The sequence below is a fragment of the Dendropsophus ebraccatus genome, chromosome 3 (assembly GCF_027789765.1).
Source record: "Dendropsophus ebraccatus isolate aDenEbr1 chromosome 3, aDenEbr1.pat, whole genome shotgun sequence".
In the NCBI taxonomy this organism is placed as follows: Eukaryota; Metazoa; Chordata; class Amphibia; order Anura; family Hylidae; genus Dendropsophus; species Dendropsophus ebraccatus.
This window is the reverse complement of record NC_091456.1, coordinates 180,105,173-180,132,917: the sequence shown is the minus strand read 5'-3', so window position 1 is coordinate 180,132,917 and position 27,745 is coordinate 180,105,173. Positions and strand designations below refer to the sequence as shown.

The following is a 27,745-nucleotide window of genomic DNA, read 5'->3' as shown; positions in this document are numbered from 1 at the left end:
TTTAAATTCTATTGGCATTGTGTATATTTGCTAAAAGCGGCAGACCAAGAGTAGAGGTGACTGGTGCTCTTTAAGCATGGGAGGAGACTATGTGACCTTATATGGAAAGCATGGGAAGAGATAACTACTCTGAACATATTTGAGACTCCCAAAAGTTATCCTGCAAATTGAATGAGTTTATTTATTTATTTTTTTCTGAAATCTGACTGGAAGGGCTTTTTATTGATATGACACAAACAAATCACATGCTTTCTACTCCGTGAAAAGATATTTGCAATTTACAGTTATTAAAAAAATAGTAAATGCACCAGATATAGCACTTGTCTGTATTACATGTGCATGTTTAGTGATTGTAATATATATATCAGTGCTTGCATATTTTTTTTTACCCCAATAATGTTTATTTTTATTAAAAATGTACATTTTTAAATCATGATAAGGAATAATTTTGTTTTTTTACTCATAAAAATTGTTTACATCGTATGGACTCGCTAGCTTATCCAAAATATTTGTTCTTGTATTCAATTGGGTATCTAATGTTGTAGGTTATTTTATCCATATACTAAAATTCCATAACTGAGTGATTGGAACAGCTGTATGACAAAGTTGAAACAGACAAGGGCTTAGGGTAGCAGACACACTGTGGCTCTGGTGTCTTAGGGTAGACCAAGGCTCCTCAGTCCCATAGAAAGACACTAGTATTATAAATGGTACATGGTAGACCAGGGCTCTGTTGCAGATTTTTATCTGGGGTCTAGAATCTAGTTATGCCTTGGACAACATGACTAGGTATTATCCAGTAGACTTTCAAGAGCTTTCCACACCTGGATCAGTAAATAACCATGGATCTAGAGGTGGAAAATGGTATCCATGCAAACAATGAATGATCATGTTGAGTCCTTTAGAGTCATAGTGGCTCTTTCTACAGGTTCCTACCCCAGAGATATAATAATCTTACTTGGCAACCAAGACCCTCTTGGTTAGAGGTTTAGAATAACTAATAAATAGACAATCATTCACCAAATCGCCCTGTTGGTGAATTAAAGGGAAGCTCTCATATCTTAGATCCCACCACCTACCTGCATTATTAGCAGCTTTGTTACCGTTTTCAGTTAGTTTTACAGAAAATATATATAGATGGGGGCTTTATTCATCAAGAAATTGCATCTCCAACCTCAATACTTTGCCTAAACATCAGCCTGATCTTGCTTTCCCATGATTTAGAAGTCATGAGCGTGGCTCACTCTGTAATGTTCTTATGCCCTAGTAAAGCACAACAACCCGTGGAAACAGTCAATGACCTTAAACTGTATGATCGGTGGGGGTTACAGTATATCTCATAAAGAAAGGGCATACTGTGGGACCTCTAGGATCTCCAACAAGAGGGTTTGTCCAGTAGGCGTGCCAAAGTACTAGCGATATGCCAACACCAAACGAGATTGAACCCTGTAAGTTGGGCAGTGTTTTAGGGATGGGTCACTGCACCACAAGGTGGAGTATCCCTTTTGGGCGCAGGGCTGATTCCAATTTTAGTTACAAAAAATATTAACCAACATTTTCACATCTACATTTTCATCTAAAAATTGGTTTCTTTGAAAGGAAAAAAAAAATCTTTCACCTTAATCTTAGCAAATATTTCTTTGTCTTTTTTATGCTTTTTTTTTTTTCATCAGAGAAACATTAATACCCAATTACAGCCAAAAAATACTATATTTTATTTAACATTTTTGTTTATAAATATGGTGAGTTACAAGTTTTTTAAAAGAATACTGGAAACCTTGGAAAATAGGAAAGGAGATTACACTTCAAAAAGTAATGGATAAAGTTGTCCATGTTCTTTGTATTTTTGCCCCCCTGCTTTTCTGGGTTGTCAAGCTAAATGAAATTAAAATTTCTTTTAAAGATATTTCTTAGTTTTATTGATGTACATATTATGTTGTTCATGGGATGGGAGTGGGGGGAAAAATTCTGAATTCTACGATGCTCGCTTTACGTAAAATTTTTGGTGTCTGACTCCAGACTGTGGCAATCTATGGCTACTACTTTACGAATGCCATGGTTACATGCAAACAAATGCTGTGAAAATTTACTCTAGACTGTAACATCTGCCAAATTGAAATGTATTGTCTACCTGTCTACATGAAGCTTTCAATGTATAAGGCTATGTTTTTTCACATAGATACCAACTCGGATTCTGCATCGGAATCAGTATAGAAATCATGTAAAATTTATATCCTATTGAAAATCTATGCCATCGTTGACACTATAAACTACAACATGATATATATTTTTTTTTTCACAACACAGATTTGAAATCCACATTATGAAAAAAAACCTTGACAAGTCATATCTTGGACGATAGCTCCACATTGCATTGACTGGTCGAGGATTATCTCTGTTGAATGGGTTTAATCCACATCCAAAACCAAGGCATTGACATTGAATATCTATGTCAGAAATCTAAGGGCATGCATTGGATATCTGTCTTAGATTCCGAATTCAGATTCTGATTTTTCCATTGGAAAAACCCTGTCTAAAGAAAATGGCTACTCGAAGACAATCTACGGTGGACAAGCCATTGACCAAAACTTTAGTATAGATTTAATTGACTGTAAATTGCAAAAATCTTTCTTTACATTTCATCAAGTGAAGGTGGTGGTATTATTTAGTTTTTAGGCAAAAATTCACTTTGTCTTTTTGTCTATTGTTCTATTGTTTTGTTCACTCAGTTGATCATGTTTCAACATAAAAAAGGAATGTCACTGCAAGCTTCTTATTTTACATGGCAAAGAAACGTAAAAAAAATAAAATGGAGATGCTGAAGTCCGTTCAACTCAAGGCTGTTAACCATCACACAACATGTGCCACTTGGCAATCTGTCTCCGAGGATGTTCACAGATTTCCTTCCAATGTTCTCCACCTGTTCCATCTGCTGAGGCTCCAAGGATTAATCGGCCAATAATTTCATTCCTGGAGCCCCTGTCTGAATCCATCACCAGGAACTCCACGCTTATGTCTTCCAAGCCTTCACAAGGAATGTCAAACACAAACAGTTCATTGAACACCGCATTCGGGGTGCACTTCTTCACGTGAGTTTTCTTTTTGGAAATTCTTTTCTTTGCATGATACAGATTCACTTTAACATACGGATCTGGAAAAAAAAACACATCTGTTGAGTGCCATCTGAAAATAACAAGTATTCAAATGAATAAAAACTGCATTGCAGAGATTTAGATTTTAACAATACACTGGGGAACTGCCAGAATACTTAAATTGATAATAAATTAAGAAAAAGAAAGGTTGTTTATATTGAAATGAATTTGTAGTTATGAAATATTCCTAAAAAAATTAAAGGGACTCTCTGGGAAATAGTCTTTTTAGAAAGAGTGCGTTCCACTCCCCGGCTGGCAAAACATTCAGCTCATTTGTTCTATAGACTATAACAAAGTGAATAAGAAGGAGTTTTTTGACAGAAGCATCACCAAAAACCCCCCACCAACTGTATTTTAGGATTGCATGGAGTCTCAGGAGGGAGACCTGGTGGTATCAGTAACTGTTGACATGTCAAAAGTTACTGCAAATGAGAGTGACACTTTAAATGTTTCGAAGCCTGGGTAAAACCAGATAATCCCACCACCACCACCAATACCAACGCATTCTTACTTACTCTAATTCCTTGGTCTCAACACAGAAACTTCATGGACAATGGACAACATTGGAGTGGTGGCAGGTGAGGGTTTTTTATATATTTATTTATTTATTTTTACCCAAGCCTGGCCACATGTTACTCAAAAAGGATTGTCTAAACAGTCCCTTTAGAAGAATTTTAAGCAATACTTTAAACAATTAAACAAAATGGTGCAACTTTGAACTAGCCACTTGTCAGTAATTTTGTAACCCACCTGCACATTTTGGGTAATTTTATATCCCTGTTTGCATTTATTCTGAGGACGGCTCAATTCATATTGTATGCAACAAAGAAAACAAAAATTCTCTGCGCTGTTCACGCTCTGAGGAGATGTGAGAAGATGATTGTTGAATTCAGCAACCATATAGTTTAAGTCCAATGATACAATCTTCTCCAGAAGAGTAAATGAAGCTGCGGCACTCACCAGTATCCTTAAAACTCAACAGTATCCTTAAAACTCAACAGTAGCCTTAAACATCTTTATTTCAACCTCATGGTTCATGACACATACTGTATTGTGAACCACTAGGTTGAAATAAAGAAGTTTTAAGGCTACCATTGAGTGCTGCAGCTTCATTAACTCATGGGAAGGCGATTGTATCAATTCACATCTTGTCTACTGCCCCACATTTATCAAGCAGTCAAAAAAGGATGCTAATGTACTGTATATCCCAAAATGTTTCTATTGCGCCTATTGACCATGGTTTGAAGTCCTAGACAAAAACAGTATACAAGAAATGGACAAATTAGACTCCATTCTGGCCAATAATGCCTGTTGGACCTGTTGGTAACTTGTCGGACTGTACATTGGAATCTTTTTTACTGGTGGCTTAAGTGTGAACTTAGCCTAAGCTGATTTTATTGAAGGTTTGGAACATTAGGACCTGGTTGTCGGACTACCAGCTCAGCCAGTCATGAACGGGATCCTCCTCCGGTCGTGATGACATTGGAACTTGGAGAAAAATGCCTTCCGACAGGGGTCCCAGAGCCTGTGACTCAATGTTTTATGGGCACGGGGAGATGTAAGTAGTGATTGTTTATTACGTCCCCCTTCCCCTGCCACCTGACAAATTTTAAAAATCTCCAGACATCTCCTTTAAGCAAAGTCTGTACACTTTAGATAACTTTCTGTCAAAGACTTATTAGGTCAACTTCTATCACCCCCAACTTTCCTAGAAAAATTGCATGTTCAGCTTGGTGGGGTATGAGCTATTGCCAGTCTCTTATATACATTATATCTAGTCTTTCTTCCAACATTTACTGTCAGGAAAGAATAGTGAGGCTCCATACACATCAAACAGGTTTGGCCTTAATGTAATGTAATGTGTATGGCCAGGAACAATTTTCTATTAACAGTTCTCCCAAAGGAGAAGAAAGAAATAAGTAGCCTTAAGACACAAGGTGCAAGAAAATAATCCCCTAGATCACCAGGGACTAAAGATTAAACTAATGAGCCATGGTAAGGAAATGGGTTACTAAGGACACAATGGGAAAATAAACTTCAATGAGCAAGGTTGAGAATCACATTATCCCTGCATAATTGTAGGGTCAGGTTAAAAGGGTTGTCTTATGTTTAAAACAATTTTCATCTCTTTAATAAATGAACTTATAACGGTAAATACAGTTATTCTACTGCCTTTCCGTACCCGTTCATGTTTTCCTGTTCCTGTTTGCTGTGTTGTCTTCAAACCAACGTCCTGTCTGCTGTAGATCCTGTAGCTGACTTCCCGTTCCTGTGTACAGGATACTTTAGCAGGGAATTCAGCCAACTGTATCTCCCTCCCACTATGTAGGAAGGGTTAGGGTCCTATTAGATGGGCAGATGACGAATCGATTTATAATGTAAATAAGCTCTGATCTGCCTAATACATGGCTCGATTATCGTTTATCAAGGGCTGCACGGACATCATTAGCGATGTCCGCGAAGCTCTTGCCCTAAACTGCTATACATGGTGCCCTCTGCTTCCTCCTCGGCACCATGGCTGCAGCTTCAGAGCGACCTGTCTGCTCAGAGACTGCTTCAAAGCTACAGCCATGGCACTGCGAAGTGAGTAGAGGGCAGGAGAAGGTCCGGAGGAGAGGAGAGGTAATGCATTCAATCATTAGCCGTCAGCCACAAATGATTTTGGTGTCAGACCTAAAGACACGATCAGGCGATAATCGATGTCATTTGGCTGATCGTTGTCTCAGTCTCTATGGACCGATAATTGTCCAGATCAGCCTGATTGACTCTATGTAATAGGGCCCTTATAGTTAAGGAAGTGTAATGGGAGGAAATTAGAGTTAGCTGAATTCCTGGCTAGAGTGTTCTATACGCAAGCGCAGGAATTTTATTATAGGATGTACACCAGGCAGGGTATTGGTTTGAAGACAACAGTTATCACTGACACTTTAGGGACCCTAATAGACCTTACTATTTCATTTACACGGCTTGAAGGGATGGGGATAACACAGGAATTCTATCTATAGAATTTTTTAAATCCCTGTCTCATACTTTCCCCCTTTAGACCCTGTACTCGGTCTAATGCTGTGCATCAGCTTTGAGTGTTCCTTTGACTATATGGTCAAAGGACAGAAAAGCAACTGGAAATGGAATGGAAATTTCAAGAGTCATTTGTTTTGTTTGGTGTTTTTTATGACTGGGCTGTAATATGTTGTCTACATCCATTGATGTAATTGATGGAAAAGTGCTCCGAGCTTGTTGTATCAGCAGTCAGCATGCTGCTCTTAAGTAATAAGGCTTTGTAAGTACATGGTTCCTGAGTGTTCACCATCAGGAGGGGCAGACAATCAATCTACTGGCTGTGCCTGGGATAATACTAAATCCCATTTCAAGTAACTTACGGCACATAAATATACTCTGGCGGGAAAAACAAGGAGGTCATACTGTGAGATGTCTTCTGTAGTGAGGGGCTATGTGAGATGGTGATGATATAGTTGAATGGACTCTGCCTTCATATATCATTGTACCAAATCATGTTTTTAGGTCATGTGGGTGCAAGTATCCAGAAACCATACAGACTACCAAGGCTATAGGCACACAGCAAACGTTTCACATGTATTCCAATGTAGAATCTGTGTTCCAAATTAGAGGTTAAGCCTTCTTGTACTATGTTCGCTGAAGCTGACAAACAAATTCATCTTTATTCAACAGATTTATCAAACAGCATCCAATACTTTTGATAAATCTGGTGCATACATAGACCGCCTGGTCTACGTTAAGAATTACAAAGTTTTAGAAAAAATTGAATAGGGTTAAAGGGAATCTAGCCTTAACATGCCAAGTTCTTTTTATCTGGGTGGTGACACTGAGCTCAACAATGTCTTTGGTTTTAAAATTGGTTGCACTGTTCCAGAGATATGGGCCAAAAACCTTACATGCAAATTAGCTTGCTTGGTACACTGAAGGTGGTCAAAGAGCTCTTAGTGCACTACCACCTCTTTCTTCAATATTGAAGATAACTAAGCTGTGACATATTTCCCAGCCTGAATAATCATGGATATTAATGAAGCAATGTCATTGGTGGATGAGGAAAGCAGAAGCGCTAAGACTACATCCAGTGTACCTAATTTGCTAATTTGTACGCTAATTTGCATATAAGGTTTTAGGTCCATATCTCTAGAATAGTTTCACCAATTTGGAAACCGAGGACATTGTTGAGCTCAGCATGACTGTGCCGATCTTCCCATACAAACATTTTGAATGCTCAAATAATTAACATGTCAATTCTTTAAACGGAGAGCCGTGGGGAGCGGAGGTGCCCTATTCAGAACATTGAGACATGAGGCAGACGGCATTCTGAGCAGAGTCTGCGGTGGGGATTCCACTCGGAATTTCTTCCTGTTTTCTGCAGTGTGAACGGGCCCTTAGATAAATATTTACATAAATAAACTTCTTGAGAGTCCAGACAAAAGAGAGTCCAGACTTCTTGAGAGTCCAGAGTAAAGGGACAAAAGTACCCTTTGGCTTCCATTGGCTTTCCATGGCAGCACTGGGTACATGTAGAGAGCTGGAAATAAACCATATACTGTTCTCTATATAAATAAAAATATAGATACACTCTGTGGCTATGTTCACACAACATACATTTTCGTAAAAGTACGGCCGTTGTTGCTGATTACTTTTTATGAAAATATATGTTGCCTTGCCTTCTATTGAATCCCGGCCGGAGGGTATGCACATAGTATACCCTCCGTCCGGGATCTCTCGCGGCGCCATAGAAAACTGACATGTCAGTTTTATGCGGCCGCAATTCAGTGAATTGAGGATGCAGAAAGCTCTGTCAGTTCACACAATGAAGTGAGCCGCTTGCTTCATTGTGTGCTATGGGAGTTCTGATGCGGGCGCACGCTGATGCGTCCGCCTCAGAACATTGCAGCCGGAAAGATCATCCGGCCGGTACTGCAGTATCGGCCGGGATGATCTTTGCAGAGACTGGCCATTCCATGACCCGGCCAGGTCACGAAACAGCCGGTTTCTTACGCCATGTAAACACGGCCTAAAGTGGTAATAAAGAAATAAGTTGGTCAATGGTAGCCTTAGGGCCCTATTACATGGACGATTATCGTGCGAAAAATTGGTATATTGTCCGAATTTAACCGATAATCGTACTCGTAATTGCAGGCAACGATCAAAAAATCATTTGTTTTTCGATGATCGTTGATTTAGATCTAAAATTATTGTTAATCGTTCGCTGTAATTCCACATTCGTTCGCTCAAGTTCCGCATTTTTTCACTAATCGTTCAGTGTAATTGCCCATTGTTCATTGTTTTGCTGGGATCAGAAGGAGTAAACAATTGTAGTACCAATCGTGACTAACGACCATCGTTTTGTGTAATATGGTGAACGATTTTAGGTTAATGATAAACAATCTCATTTGCAATGGTTTATCGTTAGTCGTTAATCGTTAAAAATCGGTCCATGTAATAGGACCCTTACTGCCAGGACCTGATAGAGCAGGTGTAATCTGCAACTGTTCAGTTTGTCTAAAGTGCCTCTACAGGACAAGTGAAGTATTACAAAATCCATTGAAAGACTATGTTCACACAATGTACATTTTCGCAAAACCACGGCCGTTGTACAACGGCCATGATTTATACGGAGATGTATGTGCCATTGCTGCCTAGGAATACACATAGTATATGCTCCGGCTGAGATCCCTAGCGGCGCCGCAAACAACTGACATATCAGTTTTCTGCGGCTGCTATTCATTGAATAGCAGCCGCAGAAAACCCTGCTGGTGCACACTGTGGAGCGGGCGGCCACGGCCGCTTACTCTATGGTGTGCTGTGGGGAGTTATGGTGTGGGCGCGCAAGGATGCACCCGCATCAGAACACTGCGGCGCCAAAGATCATGCGTCCGGTACTGCAGTACCAGCCGGAATGATCTTTTGAGAGATTTCTTACTTTGTGTGCACATAGGATTCTTCAATGGGGGTCACTCACTATCACCAAAGAGATGAAGCTCCTGAATGAGGGATTAGGCTCTCATATCTCCTATGAGTTATTAATTGTGAACTTTAAAAATTGGTTGAGGATTTTAATCACCAGATTACAGTGGCGAGCAAGAAAAAAAAGGAAGAACCATCATAATAACATCACACTACTTGACGCAGTAATGAAAAGACATGTTCTCCGCTGGGTAACGGTAAGGGGGTATCCCGACGATCAAAAGGAAAGAAGGTTTTAACACTGACATAGAAAAGGATTCTTTACTGTAAGAGCAGTGACACTATGGAAGTCTATGGAAGGTGTCCTGATAATCTGCTTATCATATCTCATTAAAGGAAAAGTCCGACGAAAATTTTTATTTAAGTATCGTGTTGCCCTCCAAAAGTTATACAAATCACCAATATACACTTATTACGGGAAATGCACATAAAGTCCTTTTTTCCCTGCACTTCCTACGGCATCAAGGCTTCACTTCCTGGATAACATGGTGATGTCACTTCCTGGATAACATGGTGATGCCACTTCCTGGATAGCATGGTGATGTCACTTTCTGGATAACATGGTGATGTCACTTCCTGGATAGCATGGTGATGTCACTTTCTGGATAACTTGGTGACTCCCAGAGCTGTGCGGGCTGTGGCTGCTCGAGAGGATGATGGCAGGAGTTTGCTCAGTGTCCCTCCAGTGTCCTGTGTCCCTCAGTGTCCCTCTGCCATCATCCTCTCCAGCAGCCACAGCCCGCACAGCTCTGAGAGTCGGGTCGTGGCATCACCATTTTATCCAGGAAGTGACATCACCATTTTTTCCAGGAAGTGACATCACCATGTTATCCAGGAAGTGAAGTCTTGATGCAGTAGTAGGTGCAGGAAAAAAAGCACTTTATGTGCAATTCCTGTTATAACTGTATATTGGGGATTTGTATATTTTTTGGCGGGCAATACAATACTTTTATATATATTTTCAACCAGACTTCTCCTTTTATACCAGCCATGATGAAAAAATATATCAGAACTGACATGACACATATTCATCTCCTGACAAGGTCTCAGCTTAACTGATCACACTTTAAGTGAGGACGCCGGGTGGATGAGCCTTAATGGGCATCTGAGGATATCACCCTGGGTCGGCCTGCACTTTGTGGCTGGATCCTATAAGAAGACACACTGCCCGGGCTCGGTCATGCATTGTGCTGATTATGAGAGGAGTCGTCTATAATTATCAGGGCTCAGCAAGCTGAGTATTAATGTACCTCTAGCACTGTGCACATTACTGGCTCCGGGCATACGGCCTCGTCTAGGATGATTTAAGTGGGTCATGTAATGAATTAGTTATTAATGGCTCCCTATGTCTATATCGAGGTTACTGGATTAGTTATTCACAATACATATAATGCATAACGGGGTTAGAAGCTACAACTAAAGTGCCCGCAGGAGATGCAGCAGAGCTGAGTGTGTACCTCCCCTGCAACATGATGTCCATGAGCTAAAAAGATGACCTCAGCAAATGTAATAGCAAAAGGTCACCACTGGGGTCTGACCGGTGGGTCCTGACCGCTGATGCCCCCTGCTGATCACCAGTGGTGGCCGCACTCAGAAAGCTCTGATCAGGGTACCACATAGATGATAATGGATGACCTAGTGATATGTCTGGAAAAACAGCATTAATATATTATGGTACTGTATATATACAATACATGACTAACTCAGCACTGCTACATCTGTATGTAATTTATGTAATATTGCAATATGAGTGTGTGTATGAAGTATGAACAAAATAGCCATCAGCCCCTTAGTTTTGTGCACCAGATCTATCTATCTCCTATCTATCTATCTATCTATCTATCTATCTATCTATCTATCTATCTATCTATCTATCTATCTATTATCTATCTACAGTATCTATCTATCTATCTATCTATCTATCTATCTATCTATCTATCTATCTATCTATCTCCTATCTATCTATCTATCTATCTATATCCTATCTATCTCCTATCTATCTATCTATCTATCTATCTATCTATCTATCTCCTATCTATCTATCTATCTATCTATCTATCTATCTCCTATCTATCTATCTATCTATCTATCTATCTATCTATCTATCTCCTATCTATCTATCTATCTCCTATCTATCTATCTATCTATCTCCTATCTATCTATCTATCTATCTATCTATCTATCTCCTATCTATCTCCTATCTATCTATCTATCTATCTATCATCTATCTATCTATCATCTCCTATCTATCTCCTATCTATCTATCTGTCTATTTATCTCCTATCTATCTATCTATCTATCTATCATCTATCTATCTATCTATCTATCTATCTATCTATCTCCTATCTATCTATCTATCTATCTATCTATCTATCTATCTATCTATCTATCATCTATCTATCTATCATCTCCTATCTATCTCCTATCTATCTATCTGTCTATTTATCTCCTATCTATCTATCTATCTATCTATCTATCTATCATCTATCTATCTATCTATCTATCTATCTATCTATCTCCTATCTATCTATCTATCTATCTATCTATCTATCTATCTATCTATCTATTATCTATCTATCTATCTATCTATCTATCTATCATCTATCTATCTATCTATCTATCTCCTATCTATCTATCTATCTATCTATCTATCTATCTATCTATCTTTCTATCTATCATCTCCTATCTATCTCCTATCTATCTATCTGTCTATTTATCTCCTATCTATCTATCTATCTATCTATCTATCTATCTATCTCCTATCTATCTATCTATCTATCTCCTATCTATCTATCTATCTATCTATCTATCTATCTATCTATCTATCTATCTCCTATCTATCTATCTATCTATCTATCTCCTATCTATCTATCTATCTCCTATCTATCTATCTATCTATCTATCTATCTATCTATCTATCTCCTATCTATCCATCTCCTATCTATCTATCTATCTATCTCCTATCTATCTATCTATCTCCTATCTATCTATCTATCTATCTATCTATCTATCTATCTATCTATCTATCTATCTATCTTCTATCTATCTATCTATCTATCTATCTATCTATCTATCTATCATCTCATATCTATCTATCTATATATCTATCTATCTATCATCTCATATCTATCTATCTCCTATCTATCTATCTATCTATCTATCTATCTATCTCCTATCTATCTGTCTATTTATCTCCTATCTATCTATCTATCTATCTATCTATCTCCTATCTACTGTATCTATCTCCTATCTATCTCCTATCTATCTATCTATCTATCTATCTATCTTCTATCTATTTATCTATCTCCTATCTATCTATCTATCTATCTATCTATCTATCTCCTATCTATCTATCTATCTATCTCCTATCTATCTATCTATCTATCTATCTCCTATCTATCTGTCTATTTATCTCCTATCTATCTATCTATCTATCTATCTATCTATCTATCTCCTATCTATCTATCTATCTATCTATCTATCTATCTATCTATCTTCTATCTATTTATCTATCTCCTATCTATCTATCTATCTATCTATCTCCTATCTATCTATCTATCTATCTATCTATCTATCTATCTCCTATCTATCTATCTCCTATCTATCTATCTATCTATCTATCTATCTATCTATCTATCTTCTATCTATTTATCTATCTCCTATCTATCTATCATCTATCTATCTATCTATCTATCTATCTATCTATCTATCTATCTATCATCTATCTCCTATCTATCTCCTATCTATCTCCTATCTATCTATCTATCTATCTATCTATCTATCTATCTATCTATCTATCTATCTATCTATCTATCTCCTATCTATCTCCTATCTCCTATCTATCTATCTATCTATCTATCTATCTATCTATCTATCTATCTATCTCCTATCTATCTCCTATCTATCTATCTATCTATCTATCTATCTATCTATCTATCTATCGTATTAACATGATGCAAAAACAAAGTACTTACAATACAGACTCGGTGCTGTTACATCTATAGGCAGTAGATATCACGTTCACTTTATTCAGCTTTTATTCTGACATATATTTTTTACTATGCTTTTCAAAGACCAAAAAGCCAGAGGCAGAATAGCAGTGGATGCAGAGTCTGCACTTAACCCTGATCCCTGGGGGCCAATCTAAGACAATGGTAGTACCAGAAATACTGTATGAAGAGCTAGGCTGAGCTGCATCACTGTACAAATGAAGCCTTAATTATTAAAGGTATATAAATCCTATATATAGCATGACATCACTAAAGGATAACCCTTTCCTTCTGGGAGGGTTTCTGGCTTGGCTTAAAGTGGGACTCCCGCAAAGATTTTTTTCTTTCAAAAAGTTATATAGATATACATCATCTGTTGTATGTCCTGCAGGAAGTGGTGTATTCTTTCCAGTCTGACACAGTGCTCTCTGCTGCCACCTCTGTCCATGTCAGGAACTGTCCAGACCAGGAGAGGTTTTTTATAGGGATTTGCTACTGCTCTGCACAGTTCCTGATATGGACAGAGGTGGCAGCAGAGAGCGCTGTGTCAGACTGGAAAGAATACACCACTTCCTGCACGGCATGCAGCAGCTGATAAGACTGGAAGACTGGAGATTTTTAAATAAAAGTAAATTACAAATCTATATAACTTTCTGAAACCAGTTGATTTGAAAAAAAAATAAAAAAATCTTTGCCGGACTACCCTTTTAAGTCAATCCAGAAACCCTCTCAGAAGGAAAGGGTTATCCTCCAGTGCCTTTCCACATATGAAGACATTAGTATAATAATAGATGGTGGGGAAGGGGCCTGGGGGTCTGCAGTTCCAGATTTTTCTCATATATCCTTTTTAATCTATTGAGGAGAGACTTCATCCAGGTTCCTCCCGTAGAAGTGTATGACACAGCATAACAAATAGAACCTCTGATCCAAAACCCATCATCTCCTCCCACCCACTTAGTCTGCTACAAAGGTCGCTGTATTGAGCAGAGTCGGCGGCGGGATGATGTCATCGGTTGATGTGAAGTGGCTGACTCATGCAGGAACAATAGCTTTCTATCCTACACTTGGGACGTATAAAATGAGAGTCATTGGACATGGAGGTGTTCCTCTCCTGGGACGCTCCAGGGAGCACATGCAGTAAGATAGGATTTCATCTTACTGTGCTCGTACCGGGGTCCGCAGTTCTGCCTGCAAAAAGGTGGCTTTCAAGCTTGGGCATAAGTTAGAATTTGGAAATATATTGCTCATAGATGTAGCAGAGCTGAATGTGTAATTTAGTAATATATGAGGTTGTCTGAGAATAAACATACGGGGGAGATTTATCAAACATGGTGTAAAGTGAAACTGGCACAGTTGCCCCTAGCAACCAATCAGATTCCACCTTTCATTCCTAACAGACTCTTTGGAAAATGAAAGGTGGAATCTGATTGGTTGCTAGGGGTAACTGAGACAGTCTCACTTTACACCATGTTTGATAAATCTCCCCCATAGTCATAAAATCTTTTTTTTTTCTCTCATTTCAGAAACAACTCGGTAGGTCTACCAAAAATATTTCAAGAAATCAACTCAGCTCTGCTACATCTGACCAACTCAGTTTTGCTTAGTATGGTGTCCTATGTCTACAGTGAGTATTAGTTCCCTTCAATCCATAGCTATTCAGATATCGCAGAACTACAACTCCCATCATGCCCCGATAATGGAGCCCACTGTTGTATAAATCTTATAAATCACTTTATAATAGTGTAGCATTAGGTTAAAAAGATTATCCAGAATAAGAAAAAAAAAAAAAAAAAAAAAGCACCACCCTCAGTGTGTTACAACTCAACACAAGTATTACAACTCAGCTACACTCACTTCTATGGAGTTAAGATGCAATACCACTCCCAAACTCAGGACAAAAGTGGTACCCTTAATAAAACAGCTATCATGTTTCTAATCCTTGAAAACCCCTTTAAGTTTCCCTTTAAGTCACATTATAGCAAAGGCTCAAAATCCAATATCAAAGCCGCATTGTGCCATCACTAAACACATTTCATATGCTAAATAAATAGACAAAATGATATACAAATAATATTTATAATAATAAAAAAAAAAAAAAAAAATATATATATATATATATATATATATATATATATATATATATATATATATAATTCAGAAAATATATAATCCATGTGTTGGGTGTGAGCCAACCCGACTGAGGATTGTGCATTCGAAGGGGATTCCGCTGTTTCCACAAGGAATTGGAGTATATATATTTGCCCCCTTCATGACGTAGGCAGAAAATAAAATGGAGAAGAGGATCTACATTTCCCCCTAGAGGCCAGCCGGAGTGAAATATAGATACTGTATAAATGGACCGATGAGCAATATCAACAACAGTAATAATAATAATAATAATAATACTATTGGCACAACATGCATTACATTATACACATGTCAACCACTGCCAAAAGACTTTGCTACATTTCCTGAATGAAATCTTGCAGCCTTTCCAGTGTATCACCCATTCATGGAGAAAAGTTCTTATCCACCAAGAATTCCATTAAAGAAATCTTTATAGTTCAATGAAGCACAAAATAATATTTCACAAATGCACAGAACTCACATGGTACTATCTATCTATCTATCTATCTATCTATCTATCTATCTATCTATCTATCTATCTCCTATCTATCTATCTATCTCCTATCTATCTATCTATCTATCTATCTATCTATCTCTCTATCTCCTATCTATCTATCTATCTATCTATCTACCTATCTATCTCTCTATCTCCTATCTATCTATCTATCTATCTATCTATCTATCTATCTACCTATCTATCTCTCTATCTCCTATCTATCTCTTATCTATCTATCTATCTATCTATCTATCTATCTATCTCTCTCCTATCTATCTATCTATCTATCTATCTATCTATCTATCTATCTATCTATCTATCCAAAGCAAAGATTCCAGCAGCACTCCCAGAGGTAACTTCAAACGTAAAAGGGTTTATTCCATAGGTGAAGTACAAAGTGCAGCACAGCAATCAATAAGCAATAAGGCTTATTGATTGCTGTGCTGCCATTTGTACTTCACTCATGGAATAAACCCTTATACGTTTGAAGTTACCTCTGGGAGTGCTGCTGGAATCTTTGCTTTATACTGTATATTGGCTCCGTGGTCTGGACCCTCTGGCTGGCACCCATTACAAGCTCATTCAAGGCAGTGCTACTCACAATCCGTTTGCATATCTATCTATCTATCTATCTAATCAAAGAATTCCGCAGCACAACCATATGGTGAAAAAAAATCCAAAATAGTGTTTATTCCATATCAGTAGAAAATTCCATGCAACGTTTCTGTCTCTTCCCGAGACCTTTCTCAAGCATAAGCATAGTGAGTAACACATCCATTTTATACACACGTGAATTCAGCTACAATTGATTGTCAATCAATGTAACGTCATAGTAAAAGTGAGATCGTTTACAATATAAGGTCCAAAAGGACAGAGTGTACATTGGTATACAATTACTTGTGCATTTATATATACATATCACACAAAACCATAGTGAATAAAGTGCTACATTTAAAAAAATGTTTGTAGTTTGCTGGGCGGAGTCAGCCACCACTCTCCACTGCTACTGGTTCTTCATTCACATGCTTTTCTAACAGGACGTCCTCTCTCAATGTACACTCTGTCCTTTTGGACCTTATATTGTAAACGATCTCACTTTTACTATGACGTTACATTGATTGACAATCAATTGTAGCTGAATTCACGTGTGTATAAAATGGATGTGTTACTCACTATGCTTATGCTTGAGAAAGGTCTCGGGAAGAGACAGAAACGTTGCATGGAATTTTCTACTGATATGGAATAAACACTATTTTGGATTTTTTTTCACCATATGGTTGTGCTGCGGAATTCTTTGATTATTTACGGGGAGACGTGGATTCGGTCTCCAGCTGCTGGCACCCTTACACCACTTTGAACGGAGTGCACTTCAAACTGGACGTTATCTATCTATCTATCTATCTATCTATCTATCTATCTATCTATCTATCTATCTCCTATCTATCTATCTATCTATCTATCTACCTATCCATCACAATAATAACAACAATAGGTAATAATAATAATAATAATCTCCTTGTATTGTACCTGATAGTCCTGATATGTCGGCTTTCGGCAGATGACGGGCCTTCAGCACCACCACCGTTAAGGTGTTTGTAGTTGACTGGTAACAGAGCGAAATCAGCAATTCCCCACGTCCTGCTGACTTCTGCAAGTCAATACAAGACATCCATTAATACAGGCTGAGACGCACATTATTGAGCAAAAGCTTCACGAAGGAACAAAACAGTGATATAGTAACAAACACACAACTCTTCTATAACCTCTCCCATTCATTATAATATAATAATCAATAGAATAATGTCATGAGGACTTAATACACCTATATTACAGCTGGCCTGTCCTGTCTGTTTCTTGTTCCCATTTTGGGGGATATTATAGTCTACTCCTACACAGCAGGGGCTATTGGACAGAGCAATACATATATCTAATAAGAAATAATAGAGAGTCTGCAACAACTTCCCTACAGGTTTCTCTATTGAAGTAGCCACCTTCTTCAGGGAGCGCAATAGACTTAACTCCTTACTGGGATAAAAGGAAAGGATTAAGAGTGGGCGGCCTCTCCATTACAGGTTTCTGGAAATAATTGACAGTGGGTACACAATTTCTCTACAGGTTTCTGGATTATAGGTGGACAACCACTTCCCTGCATGTTTTTCTAATGGAGGGGCTACCTGCTAAGGAAATAATACACTAAATAGGTGTTACTCGCACTCGGGAAATAGGGTGGTCAGCCACTTTTCAGTAGGTTTCTCTAGTGGAGGGGCTACCTGCTAAGGGAATAGTACACTGAATAAGCATTACTCACACTTGGGAAATGGGACATGATTAAGGGTGGTCAGACACTTCCCAACAGGTTTTTATACTAGAATGTGCTACCTGCTCAGGTGAGAGGATTATGCTTACGTATTACTCACACCTGGAAGATAGGAAATTATGGGAGAATGGCAATTATCAGTAAGTTTATAAAAATGATTAAGTGCAGACAGTCATTTACCTGCAGGTTTCTATGGTGGAGAGGCTACCTGCTCAGGGGAGACTGTTAAATTAACATATATAACTTCCTCCATGGAAAACAGGAAAAGATTTAAAGTAGTCAGCCGATTCCCTGCAGATCTCTAGAAATAATTAAGAAGTTGCAGTCTTTCTCCTCATGGGAAGTAATATAAAGTGGACACTTACTTCTCTAAACTAAATCATACTCCCCTACCAGAGCATTCCTATTAGTTTCCTGACCTGCAGAGCATTTCGTCATACAGCAACATTTCTCTACAGAGCCAGTAGAATCAGTGAACCTCCAGAAGCTGTTGCATTCATCTCCTGTCTACTCCTCTGCCAGTGGTATTGCTCAGCACAATGTGACAAGCTGTAAACACACTTCCTTAAAAGTCTATATAAAAATATGTATGTATATATGACAGGGAGATGGTAATGTAGGCTGAAGGGGCTGGTGAGGGGTGATGATATCACTGAGGAGGTGGGGCGTGAACTCAAAGACAAGATCCAGCAAAGCCTCCTGAGATAGCAGAGGATGATGCATCCCATTAGGAAGGAGGAGCCCAGGAGCTGCTGAGACAACAAATGGACTATACAACATCCTATCTGGGGTGAGTCCACTAAAAAGGATATGATTTAGGGTGGGCAAATAATTGACAATAGGCAATCTACTTTTTTTTTTCCTTAAGACCCTATATTACTATATAGGACCTATGCATTGGATTAAAAGATAGCACAAAAAAACTTCCATGTAAACCTCAAGCTATTTCTTCATTAATTGAAGTGTCCACATTGTCTTTTGGAGCCACCACTCTAACAAGCTTCATGGGTGGTCCACCATCACGTCAATGAGGGACCATGTCGAGGCATTGTTCACACAATGTCATTACGGGAAGGGAAAATCCAGTTATAAGACCCAAATGTCAAAAAACTGATCAATAGACAAATGTAATAACATAGTACTGTATATTACCCTGACGTTCCTCTTATTGATCTCCCGGTTCATCAACACTCTTCCATCGGACAACTCAATCCCCGAGAGCGGAAAGTAGACTTCTCCAATGACGTCATCTCTTGAGAACCTGTCAAAGCTCAAGACGATGAAGTGGAGGACCAGATCTTGCACCTGGCTATAAGGGATTCCATAGAAGGTGAAGGTCTCGTCGAAGGCTGGGTCAAGGGTCTTGCGGAGGACTCTTGTCTTTACCTTGTGCTTTTTCTCCGGAAGGATGGTCATTTTTATGTAGGGATCAGAAGTCATTGACTGTTCGTCCATCGCTGGAAGGGATCGAGCTTCCTTGATGTTGACCACAAATGCCTTCTTCTCAAAGTTGTACTCTAAGGCGAAGAAGAGCGTCCCTAGCTTGTCTTGCTTCTCCACCGATGATAGAGAAGAAGTAGAGTTGATACTTTCGGGAGATATCGAATTCTTGTCTTTTTCTTGTAATTGAGGCAGCGAAAAATCCTCCAGGTCCGGGGAGCTCCTCACTTTATTCGCTTTAGGGAAATTGCCATTCAAGTCTCTTTTCTCCAGGTCGAGATGAAGCGACGACTTTGATATGTGCGACTTGGGCGACAATTCCGTTTTCTCGTCCGCCCCGAATTTCTTTTTGCTGCTTAGGTTTTCAGGATATATGTCGACACCTTTCAGCACGTGGACAAATTTGTAAGGAGGAGTTTTGTTGGATTTGGTGGATTTGCGTTGGCAACAGATCCAGGAGAAAAGGGAAACTGTAAACACGAGGCCAAACACGCTTATGAGTCCAACCATTGTGGGGAATACGGCTGCGAAAAGACACATACGAAAAGCGAAAATGAATACGAAAAGGGCAAAATCTGAGTAAACCTCAATGTTAATGCATCTTTTCTATAGAGAAATGCATGCGTTTCATTTCAGTAGTGGTAAACTAGATTATATGCACCACCTGCTGGTGAGTTGAGGTATTACAATATAGAATATTTTGCTGTACAGTATACTGTATATACGTATATATCTATAACTACGCTAAAGAAAAGTAAAAGTGAATTTGTCTTGCTTCTTACTTAATAACATATTACAGTGCCAAATAAACTGACTTGTTGGGTCAAAAGACAAACTCAGTTCAACTGCACATGTCTAATTTATAATGTTATACTTAACATGAGTAAAAAGCGAATAATTTATATAGGTAATGTATGAGTTAATTCTGTGTATCCAACATAAAGACAACCCATTGTTAACAACAGCATGTCTCACGGTATTCATGAAATAACACAATATAACAAAGCGTCACCTCCGCTGTGATCTAAAGGCATAAATTATCACATCCATTTCATGTATAAGATTCGGAGCATTATAAACATGGAAAAAAAACCTTCAGTTATCACACATTGTGCTGAATGGATCGCAATTTAGGCCATATTGTATGCAGTCAGGAACGTAAATAGATAAACAGATACTGATGTAGCAGAGTTGACGTGAACGGTGCAGTAAAGCAGTGTTTGTCAGCTGGTGCAGTGATTAGTGGTTTTCACAGGTCTACAGATATCCGGGGGCACAAAGTGAAGACCAATGGAAACTTCAGCTTAGTTGCTATTGCTTATAACATATGGATAAAGATGTAGCAGAGCAGAGTATGTCAACAGTAGAGTCACTCACCATCTATCTATCTATCTATCTATCTATCTATCTATCTATCTATCTAGTGTATAATAGGTTGGTATTGGTTGGAGAGGTGTGGCATGTAACAGTGCCAGTCTTGGCTTTGGCAGTGTCATTCTCTATTATTATAGAGAGTATACAGTATATTCGGCTCAGTGTCATCACATTGGGCACACCTCTCAGTATTTCTATTATCTGTATAGCATGGGTCCTCTCATGTGCAGTTTTAATTCAGTTTTGGAGTCTCTCTCTCTCTCTCTCTCTCTCATCTGGGAGCCTTTCCTCAATCTTCTTAATGTGATCTGATAGATGGAGACGGTTTTGTGCCCGCACTGCCCACTCCTTGGACACCACACAGCTCAAGAAAGCTGCAGAGAACTGGAACAGTCTGTGAGGGAGCAGGGACTTGCTCTATATAGTTTATGGGGGAGGGGGAGCTGGGACTTGCTCTATATAGTTTATGGGGAAGGGGGAGCTGGGACTTGCTCTATATAGTTTATGGGGGAGGGGGAGCTGGAAATGGCTCTATATAGTTTATGGAGGAGGGGGTCTGGGACTTGCTCTATATAGTCTATGGGGAGGGAGGGGGAGCTGGGACTGGCTCTATATAGTCTATGGGGAGGGAGGGGGAGCTGAGACTGGCTCTAATTAGTTTATGGGGGAGGGGGATCTGGGACTGGCTCTATATAGTTTATGGGGAGGGGGAGCTGGGACTGGCTCTATATAGTGAATAAGGGAGGGGGAAATGGGACTGGCTCTATATAGTTTATGGGGGAGGGGGGCTGGGACTGGCTCTATATAGTGTATGAGGGAGAGGGAGCTGGGACTGGCTCTATATAGTCTATGGGGAGGGAGGGGGAGCTGGGACTGACTCTGTTTAGTTTATGGGGGAGGGGGACCTGGGACTGGCTCTATATAGTAAATAAGGGAGGGGGATCTGGGACTGGCTCTATATAATTTATGGGGGAGGGGGATCTGGGACTGGCTCTATATAGTTTATGGGGGAGGGGGAACTGGTATTGACTCTATATAGTCTATGAGGGAAGGGGAGCTGAGACTGGCTCTATATAGTCTTTTAGGAAGGGAGGGGGAGCTGGGACTGGCTCTATATAGTCTATGGGGGAGGGGGAGCTGGGACTGGCTCTATATAGTCTATGGGGAGGGAGGGGGAGCTGGGACTGGCTCTATATAGTCTATGGGGAGGGAGGGGGAGCTGGGAATGGCTCCATTTAGTTTATGGTGGAGGGGGAGCTGGGACTGGCTCCATAAAGTGTATGAGGGAGGGGGTGCTGGGACTGGCTCTATATAGTCTGGGAGGGAGGGGGAGCGGGGACTGGCTCTATATAGTCTGGGAGGGAGGGGGAGCTGGGACTGGCTCTATATAGTCTGGGAGGGAGGGGGGCTGGGACTAGCTCTATATAGTTTATGGGGAGGGGGAACTGGGACTAGCTCTATATAGTTTATGGGGAGGGGGAGCTGGGACTAGCTCTATATAGTCTATGAGGGAGGGGTAGCTGGGACTGGCTCTATATAGTCTATGAGGGAGGGGTAGCTGGGACTGGCTTTATATGGTCTGTCAGGGGGGAAGAGGAGCTGGGACTGGCTCTATATAGTCTATGAGGGAGGGGGAGCTGGGACTGGCTCTATATAGTCTATGAGGGAGGGGTAGCTGGGACTGGCTTTATATGGTCTGTCAGGGGGGAAGAGGAGCTGGGACTGGCTCTATATGGTCTATGAGGGAGGGGGGAGCTGGGACTGGCTTTATTTAGTCTATGAGGGAGGGGGAGCTGGGACTGGCTCTGTATAGTCTATGAGGGAGAGAAGGGGAGCTGGGAATGGCTCTATATAGTCTATGAGGGAGGGAGGGGGGCCTGGAACTGTCTCTATATAGTCTATGAGGGAGGGATGGGTAGCTGGGACTGGCTCTATATAGTCTGGGAGGGAGGGGGAGTGGGGACTGGCTCTATATATTGTCTATGAGGGAGAAGGAGCTGGGACTGGCTCTATATATTGTCTATGAGGGTGGGGGAGCTGGGACTGGCTCTATATGGTCTATAATGGGGGGGAAGCTTAAAACCTTCCATTGGTATAACCATAGACTATATAACTAAAGCCTGTGTGTTGGCTCAATCTATCCTTATCAGTCTTATGTCTTTCATAGTCTCAATATTATCAGGATAATTTTTCCTGTGGTGGCAGCTAATAATCTGTATACATAGGGTTTGTGACTTTAAATAAGCAGGTTCTGTCTTTACAGATGCATTGCCCCTAGATTTACTGTTATCCTATAGGCAAAGTAACTGCTGCCCCATAGATGTCCTCATGGATACCTCCCATGTGTGGGCTCCACATAACTAGACGAGAACCCACCCACATCTCTTCACCAGAAGGGACGGTATTCTCCTTTGTTCATCACACAAGTGGGTGATGTTCTTTACATTGCCTATTGTACGTAGGTAGAGAAAAGTCAGTGGCTTATTGTGTTATTGCAGGTGGAGTAACCTTTAGTGATGCTTCCCGGATAAAATGAGAGAGAAAACCATTCCTATAACTCAATGGTAAAGCAAGGTATATACTGCAATAAAGAGGTCTCCCTATGTAAGTGGGTGCACATATTGCCTGTATAGGGGGCAGTCATTCATCAATAATTTAATACCGATCTTCAAAACTATAGTGTTATAGTGGAATATTGGACACATGAAGGTGGAGCAGCATGTATTGCACATGTTTTTTTTCAGCAATGTCACTGAGCATTGATGCATCCTCATGATGCCCACTCCACCTAGCACACCATCCAAAGTCAATGTTCCACCAAAGATGGATCCAACTGTAGTTCCATTGTAGCGATGCTCTAACTTATTTTTTGTGTTGAATAGCGAGAAGTTCTTGTCTTTAGGCAGCACATAAAGCACCCTCATCCAACTTGAACATTTCTATCATAAACCTTCTGATCTACACATTGAGCACCCTCATACAATTTCACCACTTCCCTAATCATCGTTCTCATCTACACATTAAGCACCCCCAAAATCTTTACAACTTCTGTCATAAACCTTCTCATCTTATGTATTGAGCACCCTCATACAACTTAACCACATCTGTCCTAACATAAGCCTTTTTGCCTACATATTGAGCGCCCTCATCCAAATCATCATGCCTCCCTTCTACACATCTACATACTCCTACACACTTCTATTATAAATCTTCTCATCTACACAATGAACACCCTCGTGCACCTTGACCACTTCTTTTATAAACCTTTTCATCTTTGTATTCAGCGCCGTCATACAACTAAACCACATCTGTCATAACACAAGCCTTCTCGTCTACATATTGGGTGCCCTCTTACAAATTGATCACTTCTATCATCAACCTTGTTTGTACACATTAAGCAACCCCATACAACTTGACCACTTCTATCTTCAGTCTCCTAATCAACACTTTAAGCACCCTCGTGCAACTTCACCACTTCCATCATCCATCTCCCAATCTACACATTAAGCACCCTCATGCAACTTAAGCCCTCCTCTAATCAATCTCTATCCACCTAAGGAGCACTCGCATATGACCTGGGCACTTCTATCGTCAACCATCTCCTGCAATAAATGCTCAATGGTCACACCCTGCACTTCTCTGCCCCACCTACATCTCCAACTCACTACCATCCCCACACCCCTGGCATTTCCAGCTGAACGCTCCCATGACGTGCATAACCCTACACAATGCATACATGTCCGTTCATAGAGATCACGATTGCACATAGGGAACTTTATGCCGGCAGTTCTCACGGTCTCTGTAGACTTGCAGATATTCCATACAGTACATTCGGCTGTACAGCTATTTTTAGTTGTCGATAAGGCAAGACGTCATTGAGGCTGGGTGCATTAACGCTTTACATCTCCATGCAATGAATCATGGGTTCCGTGGCTAAAGACCAGACAGGATGAGTCTTGCCCTACTGCAATGGAGTCAAAGAAAAGACAACGGACTTCTCGAAGACCACATAAACCCTACGCAATGTCATCCGCTCAACATCCAAAACTTCTTCTCCATATAAATAAGCAATACCTTGCCTGAAACCTCCCTAGATCCAGGCACCGTCTGTAAACTTGCTCTCTGTATGAGAATGCCAGTCATCTGCTAGCCCCACACCCCTCTGGCTTCTCAAGAGATGGCGTATATAGCAATTAGAGCAAGAAATAAAGACCTTTCTGTAATAAGACTTTAGAGCAAGTGGCAGGGAGCGTCAATGAACAGCTATTTAGTCTATACAAGGATCCGCAATGGAAAGATCACATAGAATTCCACCCACTCACTTGACTCTATCTCCCATAGGGAAGTAAATACAGTTATTCCCAGTGTTACTTATTAGCAAAAAGAGAGTTTTTTCCATTACGGATCCCCCCAACTTTAGAGAGTGGAAAAAAATAAACTTACCGTAAGCCTCCCCACTGCTGGAAACGACTGGAGCCATTTTGCTGGCTCCACTGTCCAAGGTGCTGAAATCTGTTCTGGAGGCTTATTTCCCCCACTGTGCTCCTCTTGCAACCAGCAGCTGAGAAAATGGCAGAGAGAGAGAGAGAGAAAATGTGTCTGTATCCAGTGGATGTGAGTGTGAGGAGGGGCGGACTGGCTTCCCTGGGCTGACTGCAGCTCACCTCCTGCTCTGCTCCAGCTGCAGACAAGGCTGCTGGCCAAATTGACGCAATGCTGACGCTACAAGGCTGGGAATCAGCACCTTCCTTCCTCCCCCCCTCCTCTCTGGAGAACTAGAGGATGCTTATCAATTATTTTAACTGCCTGAGATTAGCTCGCAGTTCCTTGGATACAGGCAGACAGGGAGAGGAATGGTTAAAAAGGCACGCTTGTCTGTTTCAGACATAAAGAGGAATGAATGTGCAAGTGCATTACATGGCAACACTAGATAGAGTGCAGGCGTATGAAACAGCCAAGTCTATAGGATGTGACAGCTGGCCAAATGAGCCTATAACAATAACTAAAAAAAAAAAAAAAAATATATATATATATATATATATATATATATATATATATAGCTTGATCATTTAAAGGGATTGTTTCTGTTAGACCCAATGATTAAGTAGTAGAGAGACACTTATAATACATGAAACACAGAAGTATATAATGTGGCATCTCATATATATATATATATATATATATATATATATATATTAAAGCTTTACCACTTAAAGGGATTGTCTGCGCTAAATCCTTATGATTAAGTCAAAGAGAGACACTTATAAGACAGAGCAATAATACAAGAAACGCTCGAGTATATAATGTGACTATATATGTATTATGAAATAAAGCTTGATCACTTAAAGGGATTGTCTGTGCTAAATCCTTATGATTAAGTAGTAGAAAGGCACTTATCAGACAGAGCAATAATACATGAAAGATTGAAGTATATATTTCACCAAATGAATGTATAAACTCAAAATAGGAAAAAAAAATGACATGTTAATGCATGTAGCACACATAAAGCTTAAACATTTTTGAAAATTGAGCATTGATACATGGAACACACAAGTATATACTACAGTATGGAACATTTCACCTATAAAAAGCCATGAAAAAAAAAAGGTTATGCAATATATATACTGTATGTGTCTGTATGTTTAGATTTGTTCATTTAAAGGGGTTGTCTAGGCTAAGTCCCTATGATTAAGTGGTAGAGGAGCACTTAAAAGACAAAGAAATGGTATATGAAATACTCAGGTCTATACAATGGAACATTTCACCAAAAGGGTATAAAACCAACAAAAACAACATGTTTATGCATCTATTATAAATAGTAGATCACAAAGCTAGATCACTTAAAGGGATTGTCTAGGTTAAGCCCCCTAAGATCAAATAGAAGAGGGGCACTTATAAGACAAAGTAATCATCCATAACATCTACAAGTATATACAATGCAACGTTTCACCAAATGGGTGTATAAAGGCAACAAAAAGACATTTATACATCAGCCATACATATTACAACATACAGATTGATCACTTAAAGGGGATGTCTAGGCTGAGCCTCTATGATTAAGCAGTAGAGGAATATTTAAACACATAAGACAGAGCAATGATTCATCAAACATGCAAGTATATACAATATAACATTTCACAGCATAAAAGCAACAAAAACAACAAATGAACATAAAAATAATATATATGCCTACACTGTACATATTAGCAAATAATAATTCAGGGGGTTGTCTGGGTTGATACATAACAAGAAGTAGATGGGGTGCTCTAAACTGTTTTTAGCGGGGGAAGGGGGGGGGTTAATGGCTCATTGAACAATATTTTTACTCAGGCAACGCATCTTATTGTAAAAGCAATCCGCAACAACGGCTGTACTTTTTACAAATAGATACGTTGCCCAGCCTTCTATGGGATCCCGGCCGAAACGTATACACATAGTATACGCTGCGGCCGGGATCCCTCACGGTGCCGCAAAGAACTGACTGTCAGTTTTCTGTGGCCACTATTCAGTGAATAGCGGCTGTAGGAAACCATGTCAGTGCAAGCGAGCGGCTCCGGCCGCATCGGTGCACACCTGCGTTAGAACTCTGCCGCTGCAAAGATCATCCGGCTGGTACTGCAGTACCTGCCGGGATGATCTTTTCAGAGATCGGCCGCTCCGTGACCCGGCCGGGTCACAGAGCGGCCGGTCTCCTACACCATGTGAACATGGCCTCGTTCTGTATAGCAATCGTCCAACCCCTAAAGTGGTAGTCCTAGCTTAGAAAATTATGGCCACTTTCTTCCAGAAACAGCGCCACTCTTGTCCCCAGGTTTTGCGGCTCAGCTCTATTGAAGTACATGAAGCTGAGTTGTAATACAAC

At 39.9% G+C, this 27,745-nt stretch overlaps 1 protein-coding gene across 1 annotated transcript; it reads right to left on the bottom strand.

Annotated features, from left to right (window-relative positions):
• Positions 1-25,523, bottom strand: SYT4 (synaptotagmin 4). The gene is made up of 4 exons (XM_069964848.1): positions 25,327-25,523; positions 19,222-20,033; positions 17,280-17,400; positions 1-3,151 (listed from the first exon to the last, which is right to left on the bottom strand). The coding sequence occupies exons 1-4, from the start codon at positions 25,361-25,363 to the stop codon at positions 2,844-2,846; spliced, it is 1,278 nt and encodes a 425-aa protein (XP_069820949.1). The 5' UTR covers positions 25,364-25,523; the 3' UTR covers positions 1-2,843.
• Positions 25,524-27,745: the final 2,222 nt, after the last annotated feature.

What these genes read in the sequence shown, in the direction of transcription:
- SYT4 (XM_069964848.1), bottom strand. Translation starts at nt 25,363, where the DNA reads ATGGCTCCAGTCGTTTCCAGCAGTGGGGAGGCTTACG. An exon ending in TCAATAAGAGGAACGTCAGG is followed by an intron (nt 17,401 to 19,221) that starts GTAATATACAGT and finishes ATTGACTTGCAG; the next exon opens with AAGTCAGCAGGACGTGGGGA. An exon ending in CGACATATCAGGACTATCAG is followed by an intron (nt 3,152 to 17,279) that starts GTACAATACAAG and finishes TTTTTTTTCCAG; the next exon opens with ATCCGTATGTTAAAGTGAAT.